The sequence below is a fragment of the Hippopotamus amphibius genome, chromosome 6, assembly GCF_030028045.1.
Source record: "Hippopotamus amphibius kiboko isolate mHipAmp2 chromosome 6, mHipAmp2.hap2, whole genome shotgun sequence".
NCBI lineage: Eukaryota > Metazoa > Chordata > Mammalia > Artiodactyla > Hippopotamidae > Hippopotamus > Hippopotamus amphibius.
Genome location: NC_080191.1, coordinates 118,374,880 through 118,400,111, shown reverse-complemented (window position 1 = coordinate 118,400,111; position 25,232 = coordinate 118,374,880). Strand labels below are relative to the sequence as shown.

Here is a 25,232-nt window from a genome sequence, read left to right as displayed (position 1 = left end):
TTTAAAAAACATAAACGGATTCATATAATACATATAATTATGTCAGTTGTTTTTTAATTTAACAATGCATATGGCTTGGGCATCTTTTTTTCATTTACATACCAAGATATAGTCTTCGTAAGGGTTGCAGAGTGGTTCATTGTTGCATATATCATAATCTATTTACTTAAAGCCCAGTTGGCGAATATTTAAGTTGATTCTAAATTTTATTTTTTTATAAGTTGTTATTTTTTAAAAAATATGTATGTATGTATGTATGTATGTATTTGGTTGTGCCAGATCTTAGTTGCAGCACATGAGCTCCTTAGTTGTAGCATGTGAACTCTTAGTTGCGGCATGCATGTGGGATCTAGTTCCTTGACCAGGGATCAAACCTCGGCCCCCTGCATTGGTAGTGCGCAGTCTTAAACACTGTGCCACCCAGGAAGTCCCAAGTTGATTCTAATTTTAATCATACAAGTAATACTGTAGTCCTGATGACCACACTTTGAGGACTCTAAATTTTGATATGTGCTGCCAAATTGTTTTCAACCATCCTGTGTGAATTTTTCCCAACCTTCACCAGTGCCAAAAATCTACTTAATTTTAGCCAATATGATTGTTTAAAAATGTATCTAATTGTTATGCTACTTTTGGTGAGGCTGAGTGTTTCACATGTTTAATTGGCATATTTTCTTATTCTGTGACTTGCCTAGTCTTTTGTTCACTATTCTATGAGACTGTTTTTCTATTTCCTAGTGATTTTAAACCAGTCTTTGAATACCAAGGGCACAAACATTTTATTGTTTTGTTGCAATTTTTTCAGTCTGTCTCAGCCTGCCTCACCTAGTGTTTGTTTTTAGACTCAGAACATGGATCCCTGGTTAAACTGACCCTGCATTCCCATTTTGCAAAAAAGGAGAGCATTTTCCTGAGAAAATAGGTCTTTTTTTAAGTGTACAGACGTCTTTCAAAGTGATCTTTTTCAGGGAATGGGTTAGAGTGTAGGCTTTGCCTAGGGAAGAGGTTCTCCCTCAGTTCCAGCCAATTCTTGACACCTGAGAATGCAGGCCTTTTGTTGCTAGATCCTCAGATTTTTCAAGAAGAAACCAGCAAACCAGGTTTTTATGCAAAATGCCCTTCTAACTATATGCCCGTCTGTCTATCTATACATCAATATCGTGAGAACTCAACAATACACCTTTGACCTAAAATCACTTCTGGGACCAGCATCGCAGCATTGGGAGCCCTGTCACCTACACCTCAGATGCCCTTTAGGAAAGTGGGATCTGGAACTGGAGTTGGCTTACAAGGTGTGATGCCAGCAGTTGACAGCAGAGGGCACTCCTACTGTGGGTTCCCTAGAGTCTAAAGTAGACCTTCAACCCTCAGCGGTGTCCCATTGTTTCCTGACACATCCCTAAGTGTAAGAAGGAGACCAGCTGTGATGGTGTCTATGCTGGTCAGAGAGAAGGGTATCTGGCACTGGGCCAAGGAAGAGGTGAGGGGGTACACGGCAAAATGGAAACCACAGATATCGAGAACCTCCCCTGCTGTCCTCCCATCCAATAGTTATGGCCCAGTTGCTCAGGGTGACAGGGATGTCCCCTGGAGTAGCCATTGAGGGCCAGTCTCCTTCGGCCTGTTCCTGTGTCTTGGACTATACACCTGTTCCCACTCGTGCTGCCAAATCTTGTGTGTGTTGTGGCACAGATGGCACAGTGGAAGGTGACAGCTTCCTAGTGCTAAGTGATCTAGTCCTGTATAAACTCTTGGTTTTCTCGGGTCCTAGAACAGAGCCTGGCACTCAGTAGGCACTCACTAGCTCTTGGCTGTATTGAATGTCGAGCTGTGGCCCAGTAAAGGGAGAGTGTGTGGGTTCCACTCATGGGAGGTCTTGGTCAGCTGAAGATGGAGTCTTTACCTTTTGGCATTACTGAGAAGTTGGATCTGGGTGCATGTCAAGTTCATTTTCTCACAACAGCCCTGCAAAAGATGGCACCCATTTCCACATGGGAAAATTGAGGCTGGTGGGAATTACACACACACACACACAGAACTACTTTTTTGTATACTTCAGGGAAGTGAGTCGAGAAGCAAATGCTCCCAGCCCTAACACTCGACTGAACTTGGGAGGACACACCAGTGACTGCCAGGCCCTGGGCTGAGATGTTTTCACTAAGTTGGTTCTTATAATGACTTGCTATATAGAGTTTACTTTCCCCATTTTACAGAGAAGGTAAGTGACTTCCCAGGGTTACACAGCCTGGGAAGGTGGAATTTAAATGTGTCCTTGACTCTACAGCCTGGCTTCTTCTCTGCCCTCCTGCAGGAAGTCTTGGAGGGAAAAGGGTGCCCAGACCAGGAGAGCAGAGGAGGAACAAGACTCCCCATCAAAGCTGGTGGCTCACAGACATCCCTACTTGGCCTCCATCCACCCATTTTTTTTTCTTTTTTTACATTTTAAAAAATTGTGGTGATATACACACACCATAAACTTTACAATTTTAACCATTTTCAAGTGTACCATTCAGTGCCATTAAGTACATCCACATGTTGTGCAACCAGCACCACCATCCATCTCTAGAACTTTTCCATCATCCCAGACTGAAACTCTGTACCCATGAGACAATAACTTCCATTCTCTCCTCCCCCCAGCCCTGCAACCACCGTTCTACTTTCTGTCTCTATGAACTTGCCTATTCTAGGTATGTTGTATAAGTGGAATCATATATGTCCTTTTGTGTCTGGCTTATTTTGTTTAGCATAATGTTTTCAAGGTTCATTCATATAGTAGCATGTGTTTCATTTCATTGCTTTTTAAGGGCTGAAATATATATGTATATGTAATATACACATAACATTTTATTTATCCATTCTCTGTCAATAGACACTTGGGTCTTTTCCACCTTTTGGCTACTGAGAATAACGCTGTTATGAACGTGGGTGTAAAAATGTCTGAGTCTCTGCTTTTAATTCTTTTGTGTATGTACGCAGAAGGGGAATTGCTTGATCATATGGTAATTCCATGTTTACTTTTTTCAGGAGCCACCATTCTCTTTTCCCCAGTGGCTGTACCGTTTTACATTCTCACAGCAGTGCACAGGGGTTCCAGTTTCTCCACCTCTTTGCACACACTTGTTCCCATGCAATTTTGTTTTGAATACCCCATGACAGCTTGGCAGATTGAGGCTGGGGTGGGAGGAAGGCTTAAGAAAAAAAAAAAGAATTCCCAGAAATCTGAGTCTCAGTAAAGCAACAAATGGCTACAGGAAGGGGTCAGAGACTGTTATCAAAAGAGAAAGTGTTCTTTGATCCTGGGTTTCCCAGCAGGATCCACAGGGCTGGCCACAGGGTTGGGGGAAAGTGGTTGCCATCTGAACAGACCTGGGATTCGCTCAAAGGATTGGCATGGGTTCGGATCAGAAACCAAGAAAGTCCCTTTAGTTTAGGATGGGTGGGCAGGGCTGTCTCCCGGGGAGGCTATAGCTGGCCCCAGCTTTCAGCAGGCCAGAGGCTGTACTGGGTGGGGCGGGGAGAGCCTGGGAGCCACTCACTAGGATCCTGGATCTTCCTGACGGATTAAACGTGGCATTCCCTCCTTCCCCCTTCCGCAAAGGACCTAAAAATAGCTCGTCCCGGAGGGGCTGGAGAGAGGCTCCGCCTCTCCTTGCGGCGGGGTGGGGCGGCTGTCGCGGGAGCAAGAGGCGTCCGAGACCCCGGGCCGGCAGCTGCCGGCGCCCAGAGGTTCTCTGTGCCCTTGGCCCCGCAGGGTGGCAGCACTGGGTGGCCGGGCGGCTCTGTCTCGTGCCCTCGAGAGCCCGAGCTACCCGGGGCCGGGGAAGCATCCCAGGCCGGCGCGGCGGCGAGGATTCCGGGAACGGCCTCGGTCCGGGGCGGTGGAGCGAGCCCGGAGGCGGGGCCAGGGCGGAGGAGCGGACCCGCCAGCCCGCGACCTTCGCCCGTTCCCCAGGCTCCGGGGACCCCCAGGTGAGCCGGGCCGCGTGGGAAAACTATGCCAGGAATTCGGCCCGGGAGGGGCGCGTCGCGCAGTCCGAGTGACCCGAGCCACGCACGGGCCGCGGGAAGTTCAACAGCGGCGGTTCAGACGCTCTGCAGGGGCCAGCGCGGGAGCTGCGCCTCGGGGCGCGCGGCCTCCTGCGCCGGGCAGCGCCCCCCCTTCCGGCTGCCTGGCCTGCCCCGGACCGAGGCACCCGGAGGGCAGCGGGAGCGCCTGAACCCGCAGGACTGGGCTCCGCGGGGAGGACGGCCTCGGATTTTAACTGTTTTGAAAAAAGTAGGATGATTGAGGGTCAGGGTGGGGCTGCTGCTTTGCATTCTGTAGGTAAAGGGGGATGTTTTGGTAATGAGATAATTGAAAAACAAACAGATTAGCACCTCTGGTTCCTCCGCCTTGCACTCCGAGGCTGGAGTTTAGCAGGAGGCAGTCGCCGTATTGTCCTTTTGAGGTGCCTGCAGATAAAAGTCCAGGGGAGACTTGCTTAGTACAGGACAAGGGTCCAGAAGGCCGGTCAGAGGAGGGGTCTGGGGGGGCTGGGCGGGGGTTACCCAGGCCTGTTCTTGAAGGACCAAGGGCCGGCCTGCCTGCCCCTGCACAGGCTCTTTTTTGAAATTAATTAATTAACTTATTTATTGGCTGTGTTAGGTCTTCATTACTGCACACGGGCTGTGAGCGGGGGCTACTCTTCATTGTGGTGTGTGGGCTCCTCATTGTAGTGGCTTCTCTTGTTGCAGAGCACTGGCTCTAGAGCCGGGCTCTAGGTGGGTGGACTTAAGTAGTTGTGGCACACGAGCTCAATAGTTGTGACTCATGGGCTCTAGAGCACAGGATCAATAGTTGTGGCACTTGGGCTTAGTTGCTCTGCTCCGCCGCATGTGGTATCTTCCTGAGGCAGGGATCGAACCCCTGTCCCCTGCATTGGCAGCAGATTTGTAACCACTGTGCCACCTAGGAAGTCCACAGGCTCTTGAAAGGTGGTTTCTAACAGGACTTTGAAGAGAGGCCTGATGAGTGTGAGGTACTCTGATTGTGGCCTCCCACACTCCCATCCACAGATGGGGTGGGTGGTCTCTCCTTTGTCACAACCCCTCACACCTCCCTCTGGAGCTGAGGACTGGCCAGTGAGAACAGCGCCGCCCCTAGAGAAGCCGGTTTTCCAGTCAAGTGGCTGCTAAGTGGTCTTCTATCTGTCTCTGTCAGCACCAACACTCTGGAGACCTCTCCCTCACATTGGAACCCTTTTGGATACCATCCAACTTGATAAAATGGTTGCATGAAGTTATATGCTTCAGGTTGGGAACAGAAACCTGAATTCACTTGTGCAGCACACCTGGGTTCTGCCAGGGAGCTGGAATTTGGTCCAAAGGCTTGTTTCTCAACTGAAACTGACAGGAGGAGGGCAAGGGACCACCTGACTGGCTGTTCTGAATCTCCTTGTGGCACCTTGTAGGGAGGGCCAGTCCTGGGTAGCAAGGTTAACCACTTGCAATGCCATCTGTCACTAGGTCTCATACCTCTAGGGAGGACTTGGGGGGTCTGATGTCCCAGGATCTGAAGTTGGAGAAACTCTACCAAGAAGCAATGACTTCTCCAGAGGAAAGAAAACACCAGTATGTCCTAAACTGCTGTTCTTTTAGACATGAAAAGTAGTGTTGGTTTTTGACAAGTTTGCACCTGCGGAGATAGGTTTTATCAGAATGTAATTGTCTCTAAAATACTTTGAAGAGATGTCAGTCAAATCCCTACCTCCCATTTTTATTTTAAAGAAAATTCTTTTGTGGCAAAAACTTAAAATAGGCTTTTGACCAACCCCAAGGACATTGTCTCTTAAAGATATCTCCTCAGAGTTTCCAGGAATGGGAGACCTGCTATAAGAGAGAGCTGTGTGCCTGGTGGAGTGGATCTCTCTCTTGCTACTTTATGGGCAAGAAAGACTGGAAAGGCAGGCTCCTTTCTTTACAAAACAGCAGAAACAGAGGAGAAGGCAGAACAAGGTCTATAATGGTAGTGCTCCAGGAGAGCCCCTGGGTCACTCTTGTCTCCGTTGGGGTGTCTGGTGCTCCCTTGCCTATGGTGTGTGCAAGGCCTGTTTGCAAACTGTGCGAGGGTTGCCTTGGCAGCCAGAACAATTAGCATTAATGATGCGCCTGAGCTCCCCGGGGCAGCACTGCTGAAGTTAGCTGGGTGTCAGGGCAGGCTTGTAAATGATTGCCTGGCAGCTGCCTTGGAAGCTTGGCTCTTCCAAGTGCTCCTCTCGGCTTGGCAGCATTCTTCAGGAAGCAGAACAGACAGCAAGGTGGCAGTGGTGGTGAGGTAGTCTAGCTGTTAATTTATGTTAAAAGAATCAGTCAGAATTTTGTTTGGAAAAAAATCAGCTCTTTGGTCATTTTTGTGACGTTATCTTTGACAAATGATAGGTGGGCAGGTTTTAGAAGAATCATAAACTTTCCAGGAATTGTTTCACTGTGGGATGACTGCCTTGTGAGGTAGTGCTCATCCCATCACTGGGAGTGTGCAAAGCTAGGTGGTAGACAGGCTTGCTTTCTTGGCTGTGGGATTGCCCCAGGTAGAAACTGTCTCTTCAATAATGAAGTGAGTTTGGAATGCTAACGTAAATATCGTTCTTTTGGGCCCCGCTCATTCACGACAGTGGTCTGGGATTGGGAAATTCCTGGGACACCATCAAAACATCTAGAGATGGTTAATAGTTCCAAATTTCTTAATAATGGAGTGTCATTTTATTTTTTTAAATTATTTTGTGTATGTATGTATGTATGTATTTAACTTTATTTTTTTAACTGCACCATGCGACATGTGGGATCTTAGTTCTCCGACCAGGGATCGAACCCGGGCCCCCTGCAGTTGAAGTGCAGAGTCCTAACCGCTGGACTTCCAGGGAAGTCCCACAGCAAGTTATTTTTGCCTTTTGTTTCTATTCCCGGATGTGGGAAAAGCAGCCTGCTGATAATTCAGTCTGGAGAAAGCACAGTGTTTCTGCCCTCTGGGGTGTGTGGTTTCCAGGTAACCAGCAGCATTTTCACTTGGCTTTATCTTCTGCCCATCCATCCAGGACCCAAGCTGTGGAGCTGAGTTGTTTGGCTAAGTTCTTCCAGGATACTGGGAGACTTTAGGGTCTCCAGCACTGACCTGTTGCAATTTGCTGTAAACTCTTTTAGTCCTTGCAGTTTGGTCAAGAGAGTTCGGGCACTGTAATTGACACAATGGGAGATGACTTGTGTAGCCCCACCCGCACCGTCATTGGGAGGTAGTTTGGCATAATTCAGAGGCTTTGAAGTCAGAACTTGATTTGGATTTTGACTTCCTTACTTAGTAACTAAAGGACTTGGGGTGGGTCTCAGCTTCTCTGAGCCTCAGTTTCTACATCTACCACATGAGGCAACTCATAGGTACGTGCAAGGCTGTATGATGGCTAGAAATAGTGCTGGTAATGCTGGCGCAGTGCCTGGCTCATGGATGCTGAATAAATGAGGGCTGCTGTCACTGCCATCACCTTCAGATCCCTACAATTCTGCTCACCGTTTGATGTCAGAGCCCTAAGACTTCTGAGAATTGGATTCTTGGGGTTCTGGTGACACACAGGGGTGATACGTTCGGGATTCAGTAAAAACTCGTGAACTCAGACCCCTAGGTCAGAATTCTGTATAACTGGGAGTGGGGCTGCCACCTTGGGTATTTATGGGGTGTGCTCAGAGTGTAAACAGGAGGGTTTACGGGCTGCTCAGGAAGCCAGCTAGAACACTGCTGCCCCCCTTGACAGTCAGCGTGGACACTGGGGCATCTCACTGATGAGCCTGTGCCCACCCACGAGGGCCCCTGCACTCTAATCTTTCACTAGCGGCCTGGAGGATTAGGCTATGGACACAGATGATCAACAAATCAAACATTTTACTAAGTCTGAATGGCATTTCTCTCCAAGGAGTCCAAATTAAGTGCCCCAACTCCATTCTTATTCTTTTTTTTTTTTTTATAAATTTATTTATTTATTTTATTTATTTATTGGCTGTGTTGGGTCTTCGTTGCTGCTCACGGGCTTTCTCTAGTTGCTGCGAGCGGGGGCTACTCTTCATTGTGGTGCGCAGGCTCCTCATTGTAGTGGCATCTCTTGTTGTGGAGCACGGGCCCTAGGCATGTGAGCTTCAGTAGTTGCGGCACATGGGCTCAGTAGTTGTGGCTCACGGGCTCTAGAGCACAGGCTTAGTAATTGTGGTGCACAGGCTTAGTTGCTCCGTGGCATGTGGAATCTTCCCAGGGCAGGGCTTGAACCCATGTCCCCTGCATTGGCAGGCGGATTCTTACTCACTGCGCCACCTACGAAGTTCTTCCATTCTTATTCTTTATCTTAATTCTTGCTGGTTCGTAGCCTCAGTTCTCCAAGACCCCGAGAATCAGAATTTTGACGCAGATATTCTAAGATTTTGACAGTTCCATTCAGGCCAGTAGCAATCTGGGCTGTAGGTGATGTGTTAGGGGCTGGAATCTACAGATGTGTGTAAGTCATGGACTCAGCCCTTGGGGCGCTCATAGCCGGGGATGTGGCGGGGAGAAAGGAGACAGAAATGTCCTGCGTGGCCCCTCCTTGGGGCTCCCTGTCCTAGCTCCTACCCTGGCACTTAACACTCTGGGGGGTAGTTCTGTGTATTTTTCTGTCTTTCTGGAGAACAAACTCTGGAACCAGACCCTGTCACTTACTAGCTGTGTGATCGTGGGAAAGGCATTTGCCCTCTTTGTTGACCTCCAAGTTTCTTCATCTGTCCACTGGGTTGTTGTGGGAATCAAATGGAATAATTCATGTAAAGCCTTATAACTGTGTGTGGAGCACACAGTTCCAGAAGTGTTCACCATTTTTATTAATAATGGCAGGGACTGTTGCCTTGGGTCACCATCCGTCCCAAGGGCCAGTCACGGTGCCTGGCACTTAGTAGGGGCTCAGGAGTCGTTTGTTGGTGGGATGGGTGAATGAATGTTGCACAGATACCCAGCATAGACCAGAGTGTGGTGAGGGCGACCAAAAGAGCGTAGGCTCTGTGCTCTGGGAGTCCAGGGGAGAGCCTGGGAATTCTGGCCGTGGGCCTTGGAGGGATTCACAGTAGCAGTCGTGTCTGAACAAGGCCTTGAACATGAGTTCACTTGCAGGAGGAGCAGAAGGAAGTGGCAGAGGGCCATCTATCCCAAGAGGCAGCATGGCATAGTGGCTCAGAGCCCAGGCTCTGTAAGCAGGCTGCGTGGGTTGGATCCGGCTTCCTGTACCTAGGGCAAGCTTCTTCATTTCTTGGTGGCTTAGATAATAATAGCATCTCCTCCAAACGTTGTTGTGAGGATTATGTGAGTTATTCTTTATAAAGCACTTAAAAACAGTGCCTGTAAATAAATAGCCCAGAGATATGAAAGTATGGGCAGTAACTAAATGGTAGGTGGGACATGCAGCTAGAAAAGTAGTTTGAAAACAGTTCATAGAGGTTGTTGAGTATCTTTTTATTTTTATTGAAGTATATTTGACTTACAATATTATATTAGTTTCAGGTGTACACATAGTGATTCAATTTTTTTTTATACATTACAGAATGATCACCACAATAAGTCTAATCACCATCTGTCACCACACAAAGTTATTACAATGTTATTGACTATATCCTGGATGCTATACCTTACCTCCCAGTGACTTATTTATAAATTTTATAACTGAAAATTTGTACCTCTTAATCTCCCTCACCTATTACACTCATCCTTCTGCCCCCCCACCCCTCTGGCACCCACCAGTTTGTCCTCTGTATCTGTGAGTCTGTTTTGTTGTTTATTTGTTTTGTTTTTTAGATTCCACATGTAAGTGGAATCTATGGTATTTGTCTTTCTCTGTCTGACTTATTTCACCTAGCATAATACCCTCTATGTCCATCCATGTTGTCACAAATGACAAGATTTCATTCTTTTTTATGGCTGAGTGATTGATCTATCTATATCTATCTATCTATCTATCTATCTATCTATCTATCTATCTATCTATCTATCATCTACCTACCTACCTACCTATCTATATATCATCTTCTTTATCCATTCATCTATTGATGGACACTTAGGTTGCTTCCATGTCTTGGTTATTGTAAATAATGCTGCAATGAACATAGAGGTGCATATATCTTTTTGAATTGGCACTTTTATTTTCTTCAGAAATATGCCCAGAAGTGGAATTTCTGGATTGTATGGTAGTTCTATTTTTAATTTTTTGAGTACCCTCCATACTGTTTTCCACAGAGCTGTACTAATTTACAATCCCACCAACAGTGCGTGAGGGTTCACTTTTCTCCACATCCTCTGCAATACTCATTATTTCTTGTGTTTTTGATAATAGCCATCCTGACAGGTGTGAGGTGATATCTCACTGCGGTTTTAATTTGCATTTCCCTGCTGATGAGTGATACTGAGCATCTTTTCACGTCAGCCACTCCCTTCTGGCTGCAAAGTTTTGCTGAAAATTCAGCTCATAGTCTTAGGGGAGTTCCTTGTATGTAACTAGTTGCTTTTCTCTTGCTGATTTTAAGATTCTCTTGTTATCTTGAATTTTTGCCATTTTTAATTATAATGTGTATTGATATGGAACCCTTTGAATTCATCTTGTTTGGGACTCTCTATGCTTCCTGGACCTGGATGTCTGTTTTCTTTCCCAGGCTAGGGAAGTTTTCAGCTATTATTTCTTCAGATAAGTTCTCTTCCCCTTTCCTTCTCTTCTCCTTCTGGGACTCCTGTAATATGAATGTTAGTACGCTTGATCTTGTCCCAGAGGTCTCTTAAACTGTCCTCACTTTTAGTTTTCTATTATTATTTTTAATTGAAGTATGGTTGATTTACAATGTTGTGCCAATCTCTGCTGTACAACAAAGTGACTCAGTTTTACACGTATATATGTTCTTTTATTAATATTCTTTTCCATTATGGTTTATCCCAGGAGATTGGATATAGTTCCCCGTGCTATACAGGAGGATTTTGTTGTTTATCCATTCTAAATGTAATAGTTTGCATCTACCAACTCTAAATTTCCAGTCTGTCCCTCTCCCTTCCCCACTCCCCCTTGGCAACCATAAGTCTGATCTCTGTGTCTGTGAGTCTGTGTCCTCACTTTAAAACATTCTTTCTTCTTTTTACCTCGGGTGAATTCCACGACTCTGTCTTCCAGTTCACTGATCCATTTCTCTGTGTCATCTAAAATACTGTTGATTCCTTGTAGTGTATTTTTTATTTCAGTTATATTCTTCAGGTCTGTTTGGTTCTTCTTTATATTTCCTAGCTCTGTTCAGCTTCTCACTGTGTTCATCCGTTCTCCTTCTGAGTTTGTGGAGCATCTTTGCGATCATGACCTTGAACTCTTTATTGGGTAGATTGCTTATCTCCAGTCAGTTCTTTTGGGGTTTTGTTTTGTTCCTTCATTTGAAATATATTTCTCTGTCTCCTCATTTTGTCTAATTCTCTGTGTTTATTTCTGTGTATTAGGTTGGTCAATTTTGTTCCCCAATCTTGGAGAAGTGGCCTACTGTAGGAGATGTCTTATGGGGCCCAGCACAATAGTCCCCTCTGGTCACCGGAGCTATACGCTCTGGGGGTGCCAGCTACGTGGGCTCAGTGGGCCCTTCTGTGTGGCTGGGCTGGCTGCTGTGTGCTGGGAGGCGTGGCTGGCCCTGCCTCATGTGGTGGCTGCCAGCCCCCTGGTGATTGGGGCTGAATCCTGGGGCAGGGGGCTGTGGGGGCCATGGGGGCCCAGGGCTGGTGCCAGCTCTGCCATATGGAAGTCTTGCTGGCCTTCAAAGCCAGATGTTCTGGGAACTCATCTTCATGGTGTAGGACCCCTGGGCTGGGGCACCCTCAGGTGGGGCTCAGACCCCTCCCTCCTTGGGGAGAACCTCCACAATTGTAATTACCCTCCTCTTTGTGGGTCACTCACCCAGCGATGTGTCTTGATTGATCTGTGTCCCCACTCCCTTTACCTATCTTGTGGTTCCTTCTTTTTGTCTTTAGTTGTGGGAAACCTTTTCTTATAGATAGTCTGCAAATAGTTGTAATTTTAGTGTGTCTGTGGGAGGAAGTGAGCTAGGGTCTTCCTACTTCACCATATTGGCCATACCTCCTTGAATACCTTCTTAATGAATTTGGAATTAGCCCACAAGGAACACATAACATCCCTTCCCATATGGCTGAAGCTCAGTGGTGGCTGCCCCTTGTAAACAGGGGATATACTCCCCATTTTGCCACAGTCCCTAATGCTTCCTATCCCAACACTCCCTGAAATGGTTCCCAGTCTGGAGATCTGCATTTCTAACGAGTTTCCAGTTGATGCTGATGCTGATGTGACCACACTTTGAGAACCACTGCCCACTTGTATCTTGGACACTAAGATAGGGAATCAGTTGCCACTTATCATCAGGCTGTTGTATTGTGGTTTCTTGTCTACTTGGCATGTTTCCTACATTTAATGCTACCTTCCTGGTCCTGGTGGAATTTAGATTTGCAATTTCTGGTATAATCAGTATTGGAAGGCTAAATTTAAAGGTCCCAAGAGACAGGTGTGTGAGATTTTGGAGTGGCTGAGGCTAGCCTATAGCAGGACTATGGTAGCTGAAGCTATGGGTACGTGTGAGCTCACCCCCAGGGAGAGTGTGCAGGGAGAGATGGGTGAACAGCAGACTATCACAGGGGCACTGGTACACCCTGCGATAAAGGAAGGGTGCAAGGATAGTAACTGTTCAAGGAAGAGGCTGGAAGGGGCATTCAAAGAGCTGGGAGGAAAGCCGAGAGAGTGGCTGATGGAACGTTCTTGGCCTGTTATTAGAGAGGGGACTGTGGGCAAACATCTGAGGCCAAAGCTTAAATAGTTAAACAGCGAGTTCTCAGGTGAGCTCCTGCTCTGTAGGAGGACAGGAAGCAGGTGTCCTGTTACCCTTGCCCACAGCATGCCTGGTAACCTGCTGTTGCTTAAAGGCATGGCTTGTTGTGGCAATTGTCTCTGAGGTTCTGGTGACACGGTTACAGCTTGCAGCTGAGCATGGTGAGTGTCATGTCACCTGCCTCCTTTTTAAAAAATAACGTGACATGTTAAGAGGAATGTGCTGGTCTTCTCTTCATGGCTGTGGTGGGGATGCTCGTGGCTGGATGGTTTTGTTTCTGGAGTATATACGTATCGGGGAGGAGTCTCTGAGAAAGGGAAGCATGGAAGCTGAAATGTAGAAGGTGGGTCTGTGGCATCCTGTGACAGCTTCAAGACCAGGCTGAGGGATTTGCACTCAGTACTGTGGCAGCAAGGAGCCATGCTGCTCGCGTGGGGGCTGTGTGGGAGGGGTGTGGTTAATGCATGTCGGTGGCCCCAGTGCCTGGCACCAGACCTGGCCAAGCTAGGCATGCACTAGAGGAGGGGGTGAGGGGTGAATGAGTGAATGAATGAATTTGATGGATAAGGGTGATGATCTGGTCAAAGCAAAATTTTAGGACAAATAGCCTCAAGAATCGATGTTGGGTGCTTCAAAGTCCACAAGCTTTGCAGCCAGACGCAGCTCCAATTGTACTTCAACTCTGGCCTCCCTACCTGGGAAGACGCTTATTAACCTTTCCAGATACCAGTTTCCTTGTTTGTAAAGTGAGAGTTATACCCGTTTGTAGGTTTGCATTTAGCGTGTGTGTCTGGCTTGGAGACTGGCACTCCCTGCACCGTGGCCAGTTTTCTTACTGAGTGCCCTCCCCTTGCCTCTTCTCCAGTCCTCACAGAGCCCCAAGGCAGGCCTGTCACCTCCTCCTGCTGCCTTTCCCAGATGAAGACAGGCTCAGGCCACTCAGGGGCCTTTCCTGGAGGCCTTGCCCTCTTTGCACACGCAGCCTGACTGTTTCTTCAAGGCCTTTGGGCTTCGTGAGGTCAATGGCCTTTCTCTTTTCTGACTTTCTCCTGTACTTGAAAGTGTAAATCACATGATCTAGAAAGAACTTGATTAAATAGGGTCACATGTAATTCTTGTTTAGTCAGATTCTAAGTTCCTTAAGGACAGAAATTGTACATATTTTTTTAAGTTATAAAAGTAGTAGATGATGATGCGAAGAGCTGAAAAGTATAGAGAGGTGGTGAGTGGAAAATAAAAGGCCTCTAAGCATCGGTTCCCAGATATTACCGTTTGCTATCAGCTTGTTTATCTTTCTAGAAATATTCTATGCTTGTGAAGTAATATAGATAATGAGCCATGTGTATGAATAATAAATCAGTATATTTAATTTAAGTATGATTATATATGAATAACAAACATGAATCATTCATATATGTGTACGTATTATATATATCTTATTATCATCGTTGGTCTGTGTAAGACCTATCTATCTGTCTGTCCATCTCCTACCCATGCACCATCTATTTTATTTATTTATTTTATTCATTTATCTATCCCCATTTCACATTCCCATTTCCCTCCTCCCTCATAGGCAACATTCTAATGTGAGATATATATATGTGCATATGTATATATAATGTATATGCACCTACATATGTGAGATATACGTCTCCTTTGTTTTTGCAAATTATTATTAAATGTCATATTAATATATTATTTAAACAGAAATGGGTATATAGGGATATGTATGTATATGGTCATTATTCCATATCAGTCAATACACAAAAAGCTGCCTTATTCTTATCCATAGCTGCCTAGTATTTCATAGTATAGAGATACCATTCATATCCCCTACTGTACTTTGTACTTTGCTTTCTTGTAATTTTCTTGTACTTTGCTATTACAGATAATACTACAGTGACAGTTTTTGCACAAGCACCTTTACACACGTGCGTGAGTTTGTGGAATAAATTGTAATTCTTAGTAGGGGAACGTTCATTTTAAATTCCAATTGCTATTGTCAAGTTACTCCCCAAAGAGAACAGTTTCTTTGTCTAACAAGAGAGTGGTGAGTAGAATCTGAGTCTTTTAACAACAAACTGGAGCTGTTTTCTAAACCATGAGGTTTGAAAAAGACCGTCATGGACTGAGCATCATCTCTCTGCAGACACGGCTGCTCTCTCGAGTGCCACCCCATGGTAGGGGCGGACATCATTTCACTCACATCCCAGTAGAGAGAACTAGTCATACAGGTAACACCTTGCAGCTGAGGAAGCTGGGAACCGTAGCCCACCTCGTCCATTAAATCTTGCAATTACAGAAGGAGAGCCACTTAATGTCCATCATTCAGTGGCTCTACCTCCCGTGGCAAGTTATTAGACTTTACCCTGAGATCAATGTAGGGTTGCGGAAAGACTGCTTATACAATTGACAGCTCCCTCCTGACCAAGCCCTCGGGCAGGCACTCTTGCAGTACACTTGGGCGTGGCAGGGGGGTTCACTGAGGACCTACTGTGTGCCAGGCATTGGGCTGGGAGTTTCGCCTGCCTCATTCCTAACCACAAGAAGAGGCCCCGTGATCCCCAGTACACACAGAGGCTTAAAGATGTAGAGGATCTTGCTCAAGGCTGAGGATCTGAATCCACATCTGTGTGTTATGAAGTCCACACCCTTGCTCTGGCCCTGTCAGCATGCACCGTGCCCACTGCAGGCTTCTGCTGGTTAGCACGGTATATGCAGCCACACGTACCAGGCCTAACTTCAACTCTCTTCCCATTTTCCAGGCCCTCTCTCAGCTCCTGTGCCTGCTGCCGTGGCCTTGGTGGCACCCTTCCCCAGTGGTCAGCCCGGGGCTTCCCCCACCCATGCATTCCCCCGCTACCACCGCCCAGGGCCTTGGCAGCCCCCTCTATGCGGCCTACACTCTGCCCACCTTCAAGTTCCAGCCTCGCCGTGAGAGCCTGGACTGGAGGCGCATCAGCGCCCTGGATGTGGACCGCGTGGCACAGGAGCTGGACGTGGCCACCCTGCAGGAGAACATCACCAGCGTCACCTTCTGCAACCTGGACCGGGAGGTGTGTGGCCGCTGCGGGCAACCCGTGGACCCGGTGCTGCTCAAGGTGCTGCGGCTGGCACAGCTCAGCATCGAGTACCTGCTGCACTGCCAGGACTGCCTGAGCACCAGCATGGCCCAGCTCGAGGCACGGCTGCTGGCCAGCATGGGCCAGCAGGAGCGCGGCCAGCAGGAGCTGGACCGCCAGGCCGACGAGCTCAAGGGTGTGCGGGAGGAGAGCCGGCGGCGGCGCAAGATGATCGGCGCCCTGCAGCAGCTGCTCCTGCAGACGGGCGCCCACAGCTACCACGCGGTGAGCATCTCTGTGGGCGGGACGCTGGGAGGTCTGTGTGCCCAGCCACTGGCCACCCCGGCGGCACCACTGCCTGGCCTCTGAGGCTGCCATGGCCATTCTCACTGGGGCTGGGAGCAGATTTTAGAGATGCTGCTTGTGGCCAGAGAGCCTCAGGGTATCTCATCAGGTCTACAGCATGTGTGTGTGTGTGTGTGTGTGTGTGTGTGTGTGTGTGTGTGTATGGAGATTGTCCATGTGTGGCAGGTGTATGTGTGAGTTCATGTCTCACGTATCCATGCGTAGATGTATGCAGGGGGTGTGTGTGTGTGTTTATGGATGGTGTCTAAGATGTGTTTGTGATTGTTGGGAGGGTACCTCTGTGAAAGGTATACGTATGTATATGTGTAGAGTGTGTGGTGTGTAATATGCTTGCATGTGAAGTGTGCATGTAAAGATATATTTATGGTGTATGTGTGTGAATGAATGAAGTGTGTGTATGTGTGTAAGGGTGTGTGTATTCATAGAGGGCGTGAGTGTGTATGTATGAAGGCTTTGTGTGTGAGTGTCGAGAGTGTGAGGTGTAAAGGTGTGTGTAAGAGGTGTGTGACAAGGGACTGGTAGAGCCGGCCCATTCTGGAAAAGTGACTCCATTAGTCAGCCAAGGGACCGTTCATTACCCAAAGTAGCATTTGAGCGTTGCATTTCTTTCTATGGAAAGTGTGAATTGGGGACAGTTGCCCTTTAGTAAGTTGTCAGGTGGCCAGGCCCTCTGCCAGGCTCTGAGGATGAAGACACAAATCATGCTGGTTTAGGTTTTCCAGAAATTCATAGCTTGGGGATGGGTGGACAGAAGGAATCATTAGGATATGATGTTAGTGGATTGAATGGTAATTGACATAATTAGTATACTGTTAATTATGATAAAAGGATCAGAACCTTTTCAGCAGTAAATGACAGAACAGCAGTCTAACCTAGCTTAGGCCAATAAGGAGTTTATTGGTTTATTTATTTATTTATTTAACTGAAAAAATCCAGGGTTGTGGTGGGACTCAGATGATGGCACCAGAATCTAGTTTCCCTCTCTGCATCTCTTGGCAATTCTTCATCAGTGTGGATTCCATTCTCAGAAAGACTCTGTCCATGTGGTAGCAAGTTGGGCCACTGCAATGCCAGCATCTCATTTTCCCAGATTCAAAGCTGGCATGGAAAAGGGCCTAGTCTGGTGCCTGATATGTGAGTGTGCTGCTTGGGGTGGGAAAATGGAAGCAGGGAAGGATGGGATGAGGGGAAGGGCTTATAATTTGGAATAAGATGCCTTATAAAATATTCCCTGCCCCACCCAACTGATATTCCTTCAGATAACTAGAAATTCATGTGTCACTTTAGAACTTGGGAGTGGGCAAAGTCTGTAAACCCAGACTGTATCCATCTGGATTAGGTTTAGCTGTGGGTGACAGGAAACCTCAAGTCATAATTGTTTGAACCAGATAGAAGTTTATTTTTCTCTCTCATGAACCAAGTTTAGAGGTAAACAATCCAGGGGTGGCATGTAATGCCACAACCATCGTGGACCCAGTTCTGGATGTGTTTCTCTCCAACATCATCATGTGCTTCTGTCTCCTGGTCCAAGATGGCTGCCTGAGTGCCACCTCTCAAGTTCACATTCCATTCAGCAGGAGGAGGGAGGGTGAGGAATGTCATGGCTCTTTCTTTAATGATACCTTCCAGAAGTGGTTGCATATACACTTCTGTTTACACGCCATTGGCCAGAATTTAGTCACGTGGCCACACCTGGTTGTGGGGAGGATGTGACATATATTCTCGTTAGCCTCATGACCAGCTAAAATTCAAGGTTTCTATTGCTAAGGGAAAAGGGAAAACTGGTACTGGGGGACAGCTGGCAATTTCTGTCACATTTGCCCTTATGTAAAGACAGCAAATAATCTGCCCTCTTACTTTGATTGACTAGCAATGGCAGCCTGCAGAGCGCTGTTGGAAGAATTTTGAAGTTTTATGGTGAAAAAATGATACGCTAGATTAGCAGTGTCTGAACTGCTTGAGGAGAGTGAAGTGGAATTGCAGATGCTCTATTTACTATCCTTTGCTCTGGTGGGTCTCAACTCGGGTGGGATTTGAACATTGGTGCTTTTTGAACAAAAGTTTTTATTGTGGAAAATTTCAAACGTATACAAAAGTAGAGAGAATAATATAAACCTTCACTACCCAGCTCAATAGTTATCAACTCATGGCCAATGTTGTTGCATTTGTTCCTCCACCCACTCTACCCCACCCTTGGATGATTCTGAAGTGTATCAGTCATGAGTTTATCTGTAAATATTTCACTGTGTATCTCTAAAAGGTAAGAACTCCCACTTTTAAACATAAACATAATACCATCATCATGTCCTGAAAAACCAACACAAGTTCCTTAGTATCATCAAATACATAGTCAACGTTCATAACACCCCACAGCACTGGTAATGTTTTAAGGCTCAGAAAAAAAAATATATTTGGGGGGGTGCGTAATATATATATATATATATATTAATATATATATATTTTATTTTTGATTCACATCACTGCCTTACTGAGTAAATCAAGCTCATTTGTGAAGCACCTCTGGGTTCCCAAGGAATGGGAGCTTTAGTAGAATCCCAGGCTGACTCAGGCGAGCTAATCCTGCACTTCCCACTGCTTCCCTCTGTGTAGTGCCACCTGTGTGACAAGGCCTTCATGAATGCCATGTTTCTCCGGGGTCACATCCAGCGCAGGCATGCGGGCGTGGTGGAAGGCGGTGAGTCCAGGTGGCCCTCCTGGGACTGTGGAAGGGCCTGGGCTCGTGTTCAGCGGGTGAGGGGCACGTATGCCACCAAAGCTGCCCTCAGAACCTCATCATCTGGTTGAGGATGAGGTTTTCCCACCATCCACCATGGGGAGGTCCTCCAAGGGGCAAGGAGGGTTTCTGACCACGTGTATAGAGAAGAAAAGGCTGGGAGTCAGACAGGTAGGTTCCAGTCTCAGGTTTGTCCTTTTCTATTATGTGATTGTGGTCAGTGTTTCCCTCTCTGAGTTTCAGTGTCCTTCACTGTGAATGGGGCAGTCACACAGATAAGCTTAACTGGGCTTAATGAGCAGTCAGACCAGTTCTTTGACTTTTTTTTTTTTTTATGTATTTTTTTTTATTATTATTATTTTTTTTGGGGGGGTACACCAAGTTCAATCATCTGTTTTTATACACATATCCCCATATTCCCTCCTTCCTTGACTCCCCCCTCTTTGACTTTTTTTAATGTACATGAGCTTATTATGACTTAATCATTGTAATTTTAGCATTTCAAATTCTAAAATGAGTCGTAAGGCTGTATGTTTTCCCCATTAAGTGATTTGTATACTCTATATCTGTTTTTTGAAGTTCAATAAGAACTAGCTGTTAAAGCATAAAATAAACATAGATATGAAAATGCAATGTGATAAACTGTAATATAGATTACATATAAAAATCCCATTGAATAAGACATTTTCCCCTTTATTTTAATTTCCTTTTCAAAGAACAAACAGAGTTTTAAAACAGCACAATTCACCTAGTTACTACGCATTTATTATACATCTAATTCTTCTTGGTTTTGCATTGGAGGCTGCTAAGGAAAAACAGGTTATCTACTTATTAAATATTTTTTTCTGATAAAGATATATGTCTTTGAAGAGATATTTGTATACATATTGATAGCAGCATTATTCGCAGTAGCTAAGATGTAGAAGCAGCCCAAATGTCCATTGACAGATGAATGGATAAGCAAAGTGTGGTATATAGATACAAAGAAATATTATTCAACCTTAAAAAGAAAGGTAATTCTGCAATATTCTACAGCAGGGTATTATGCTAAGTGAACTAAGTCAGTCACAAAAGGACAAATACTATATGATTTCACTTATATGAGGTACCTAGAATAGTCAGATTCATAGAAACAGAAAGTAGAATGGTGATTGCCAGGGGCTGGAGGAAGGGGGAGTGGGAAGTTGGTGTTTAGTGAGTATAGAGGTTCTGTTTTACAAGATGAAAAACGTTCTGAAGATGGATGGTGGTGATGGTCGCACAACATCATGAATGTGTTTAATACCACTGAACTATACATTTAAGAATGGCTAAGATGGTAAATTTTATGTTATGTATATTTTACCACAATTAAAAATTGGAAAAAATATGCCTTTAATATAGAAAATTTAAATACAGAAAGGTAAAAAAGAGAAAATAAAAACTGTGGACAATATCACCTACAGTTAATATGTTGGTGTGTTCACTGTCATTATTTTTCTGTGTACAAATATCATCATATAGGATGCAGCTTTGATACTGCTTATTTTCAATTAAGAATATATCATATTATCCAAAGTCATTAAATCATCTTTGAAAACATGATTTTTAATGGCTGAATAGTATTTCATCCTGTGGCAATCATAATTTATTTCACAATTGAAATATTTCTTAATTTATATGGACTACTAAAAATTTCCCTATTATAAATCACCTGATGATAACATTCTGGTACATAAATCTTTGTGCATATTCCTTATTATTTCCTTAATGTAAAGTGCTGTAAGGAGAGGGAAAATATGTTCTTAAGGCAACTTTGGCTACATTACTGTTCATTAATTTATTGTCAGGCAGCTGGCTTCACGGATACCCCAGTTCTCCCATTTCAGACTCACCTCAAGCCACTTTATTTTTTATTTTATTTTTAAAATTTCTTTTATTTTACTTTTTTGGCTGTGCCACGCAGCATGCCGGCTCTCAGTTCCCTGACCAGGGATCAAACCCATGCCCCCTACAGTGGAAGCTCGGAGTCTTAACCACTGCACTGCCAGGGAAGTCACTCAAATCACTGTATTAATCCAAATTAATTTTCACTGCATCTAAAAGTTGCTTGTTTCTAAAAAGTCCCATCTGAGAAAAGCCACATATCTCTTTTCAAAGGAAAGCTTCAAGTTTTAATAACAGTACCATCTAATAATCCCTAAATGTACTTTTAAAAAGTAACAAATGTTCAAGTACAATTGGTGTCTTTTTCATTAACCCTTAACTCTTAGTTTATCAGTGTGTGTTTAGTTAGAATATTCTTCTGTAATTCAAGGTTTCTTCATAATGCATGCTGCCTTTTTTTCACTGGAAATTTAAAACTACACATTTAAACTATACTATATTACTGAAAAGAGTGAACTTAAAACTACAATTATTATCACTAAACTCCCCTCTGATTGCTGTCGGGATGCGAAGATATGCTCTTTGTATTAACAATCAGTGTGTACTCGCTATTTGGTATTCTGCTGCTGTTACTCTACTGATTTTGCACTCACATTTCCATGTGTTAGTACTGTCAAAATAGTTATTTTAAATGATGGTAATAGTTCACGTGGATTGCGCTGTCCTGCCAGGCAGTATGCTAAGTACTTTGCATTATCACACCTCATCCTCACCGTGACCCTCTGGGTTAGGTGCTGTTACTATCTCCTTTTTCCACTTTGGAGAAACAGAGGGTCAGGGAGCGTCTGCCATTTGCCCCAGGTCAGTGTACAGTGTAAGTGGCAAAGCTGGTCTCAGGCTGAGGTGTGACAAGGAGCTATGCCTTCCACTGACTTTGACTTACGCTGGCCACCCTCTCTTGGCGTGGACCCCACAGGCAAGCAGAAGACGCAGGAGCAGCCCGTGGAGGAGGTGTTAGAAGAGCTGCGGGCCAAGCTGAAGTGGACCCAGGGGGAGCTGGAAGCCCGGAGGGAGGCGGAGAGGCAGCAGCGGCTCCAGGTGGGTGTGGAGGGGAAACAGCAGGGGACTGGGTCTTGGACTAGCCAGGAGACCTGTGAGGCCCTCGCCTCCCGCAGGGCCGAAGTTCTGGCTGTTTCCCAGGGCAGGGAGTCAGAGCTCGGATGGCGTCTTCCTGGATGTGCCAAAGGGTGTGAGGTAGCCTGGCGAGGAACGTTCAGTTACTTGTCCAGACCTGTATGGCCAAGAGAGAGCTGCAGCTCCTTGCCTTAGCACCCTCTGAGGGCATTTGAACCTGAATGTTGACCTCTTACAATATACCTCTTACAACATCCTGTTAGTTTTTTGAGGACAAAGACTGGATAAGCTCCAAAAGGCAGCTCAGAGGAGGTACTTAGTAAATGTTTGTCGAACAAAAGTACATAATCTTGCCTCACTCCTTCCGGCACGTATTCCTTCATCACTTCTCCCCTCAGCATGCATTTACTGAGCAGCAGCTATGCCAGGCGTTATGAGGAACATAAAGAGAGAAAAGACGTCATCCCCATTCTCAAGGGCCTTTACAGTTCAGATAAGACGAATCCCACTCCCAGTCCAAACAGTGGGGCCTGGGGGACGAATGTTCTTTGGGTCTCCATAGTGGCTTGCACGGACAAGGGGCCCTCGCAGTTTCTCGGTAAATACTTGTCATAATGTGGAATTTTAAAAAAGATTTATTTATTTATTTATTTTTATTTATTTATTTTCGGCTGCATGGGGTCTTTGTTGCTACATGCAGGCTTTCTCTAGTTGTGGCGAGAGGGGGCTATATGGGCTTAGTTGCTCCGCAGCATGTAGGATCTTCCCTGACTAGGGATCAAACCTGTGCCCCCTGCATTGGCAGGCAGATTCTTAACCACTTTGCCACCAGGGAAGTCCCATAATGTGGAATTAATGATTCTCTTGTTTTTGCTATTTTTTGTAGGAAGCAGACATCATGCATCAGCGGGAAATAGAAGCGAACAAAGCATTTGATGAATGGAAAGAAAAAGAGAGGGCCAAGCTGTGTGGGGAAATAGACAAGCTCAAAAAATTATTTTGGGATGAATTTAAAAGTGTTGCCGACCAGAACTCTACGCTGGAAGAGGTACCCAACCTAAAAGGCTTCTCAAAGTTCTGCAGTTGAAAATCTGCTTATTTGTTCTCAAAATTCATTTCTTTGTTTGTACTAGTTCTCTTGTCATCTGCCATTGGGGGGTAATACTCTGTGAGGCCAGATACCAGAGGCCAGTGCCCAGGATTGAATCCCTGCTCCATCACATACTGGCTGTGTGATCTTAGGCGAGTTACTTAACCTTCCTGTGCCTCAGTTTCTTTTCTGTAGGGTAGGTTTCCAAAAGGGTTTAATTAGCACATAGACAGCACTTAACATTATGTGGCACATAGTAAGAGCTCCCTAGATAGTATCCTTATTTTTGCAAAGGGCTGTCATCACTGGGCAAGAAATGAGACAAAATTTAAATGAATGCATTTTTCTTCTAACAAGTACTTGCTGAGTGCTGGCTGCAAGCCAGGCCCTCTGTTGAGGTCACACGTACTAGCTAACATTTACTGAAACTTTTCTAGCCCCTCTGCAGAGTACTTTGTATATACTAACTTTTAATCCTTGTAACAACCAAACAACTATAACATTCTAAAGGTAGGTATATCATTAGTTTATTAATTTCTTTTTTAAAGTTCTTTTTTTAGGGACCTCCCTGAAGGTCCAGTGGTTAAGACTCCCTGTTTCCAGTGCAGGGGGCACAGGTTCGATCCCTGGTTGTGGAACTAAGATCCCAAATGTCCCACAGTGCGGCCAAAAAGTAAAAAAAAAAAAAAAAAAAAAAAAAAAAAAAGTTCCTTTTTTAAAAGAAAAGCTATTATCATTCCTCCTTTACAGGCAAAGACACTGAGGTCACATAACTTGCCCATGGTCACACAGCTATTACGAGGTAAAACTGGGATTTGAATCCAGCTCTTTAAACTTCAAAGCCTCTACTCTTCTACTGCATATATCAATATTATCAAGTTTATTCAAGAAAACCTTATTAAAATTATCCTTGCACAGCATTTTCCCATATAAACCTGTATAACTAAAGCTGTGTCAGGAACAAGGTTTGAGGAGAAGTATTTTTAGAATGTATTTAGCTCTTATTGGTCCTCCGAACATCAAGGAGAATCTTTTCTTGATTTGAAAATGAATTGTCTAACAGTGTTTCTCGCTAGCATTCCACATTTTGTCTAAAGAAACGCCTAGACAACATCATCTCAATCTGAGATGGAAAGCCAAGGATGGAGGGTGGTGGGATTGCAATGAGAGCTCTGTGTGTATGTGTGTGTGTGTATCAATAGTGACCCAAGTCCTCCCATCCTGAATGTCCCTCCAGAGCAGATAGGGATGATCTGTGGAATACGAGATGCTGCTCCACCACGTGGACGTCATGCCCCTGAGCCCCAGCTCCACACCCCTCATCCCTGAGCTCATCTGAATCTCTCTGACTCCCACACTTCCCCTGACATGGTGCTCACTGACTAGACACATTAGGTACCTAGGTATTGATTTGAATTTGGAGTTGTTGCTCATAAACCGCGTCCTCAAAAATCCAGAGGTTACTTTTGGTGGAAATTGAGTTGTGGTAAAAGAGGAGATAATTCTTACTACCATTCGTGGTTTCCTTTAACTTGGATAACATTGTCCTAAACTGGAACGTCCATTTTTTCTGTCTTTCCCCTGTAGGATGGCTTCTGTTGTATTTTTGTGTTTGTGTGCCTCCCCCCATCTCCTCTCACCTGACATTTTATAGTTTTACTTCTATCAAAGTATAGGACCCAAACTGGATACAAAATTCTCAGTGTAGTTGGACAATTATCTTGTTGATTTATTTTTAAAAAATTCTGGGGCGGGGTGGGGGTGGTGGGGAAACAGAAGGTTGCATTTAGAGTGACTGTGAAAAACACTGTAAGTCCACTTTCCAAAGATTCTCCTTGCTGTTAGGAGGGCCAGTGAGAGCTAAATAGGTTTTGACAATATTTCTCCTTAAAGCTTTGTCCCTGATACGGAAGTCAGAGAGCTTACTTTGGCTAAATCATCTGACTGAAGAGAGAACTTAAGATTGGATGTAGGGTAGATCCGGCTGCCAGAGGAGTCCCCAGTTGAGGGGAAAACACCCTGAAGGTTTGTGGTGCCAGGAAAGCCAGCTGTCTGCTGTGTCATAAGCAGGAGTGTGAAGACAGAAGTG

The 25,232-nt window shown here is 45.3% G+C and overlaps 1 protein-coding gene across 3 annotated transcripts in view; it reads left to right on the top strand.

Annotated features, from left to right (window-relative positions):
- Positions 1-3,603: 3,603 nt before the first annotated feature.
- Positions 3,604-25,232, top strand: part of DZIP1L (DAZ interacting zinc finger protein 1 like) — a 50,947-nt gene continuing 29,318 nt past the window's right edge. The window contains exons 1-5 of one of the 3 annotated variants that reach the window (XM_057739420.1): positions 3,604-3,969; positions 15,657-16,238; positions 18,930-19,014; positions 21,896-22,017; positions 22,940-23,101. In XM_057739420.1, the coding sequence (XP_057595403.1) occupies positions 15,738-16,238; positions 18,930-19,014; positions 21,896-22,017; positions 22,940-23,101 (870 nt within the window). In that variant the 5' untranslated portion in view covers positions 3,604-3,969; positions 15,657-15,737. The remainder of the gene's footprint in view (positions 3,970-15,656; positions 16,239-18,929; positions 19,015-21,895; positions 22,018-22,939; positions 23,102-25,232) is intronic. The other 2 variants (XM_057739422.1, XM_057739421.1) reach the window with 2 other exon arrangements.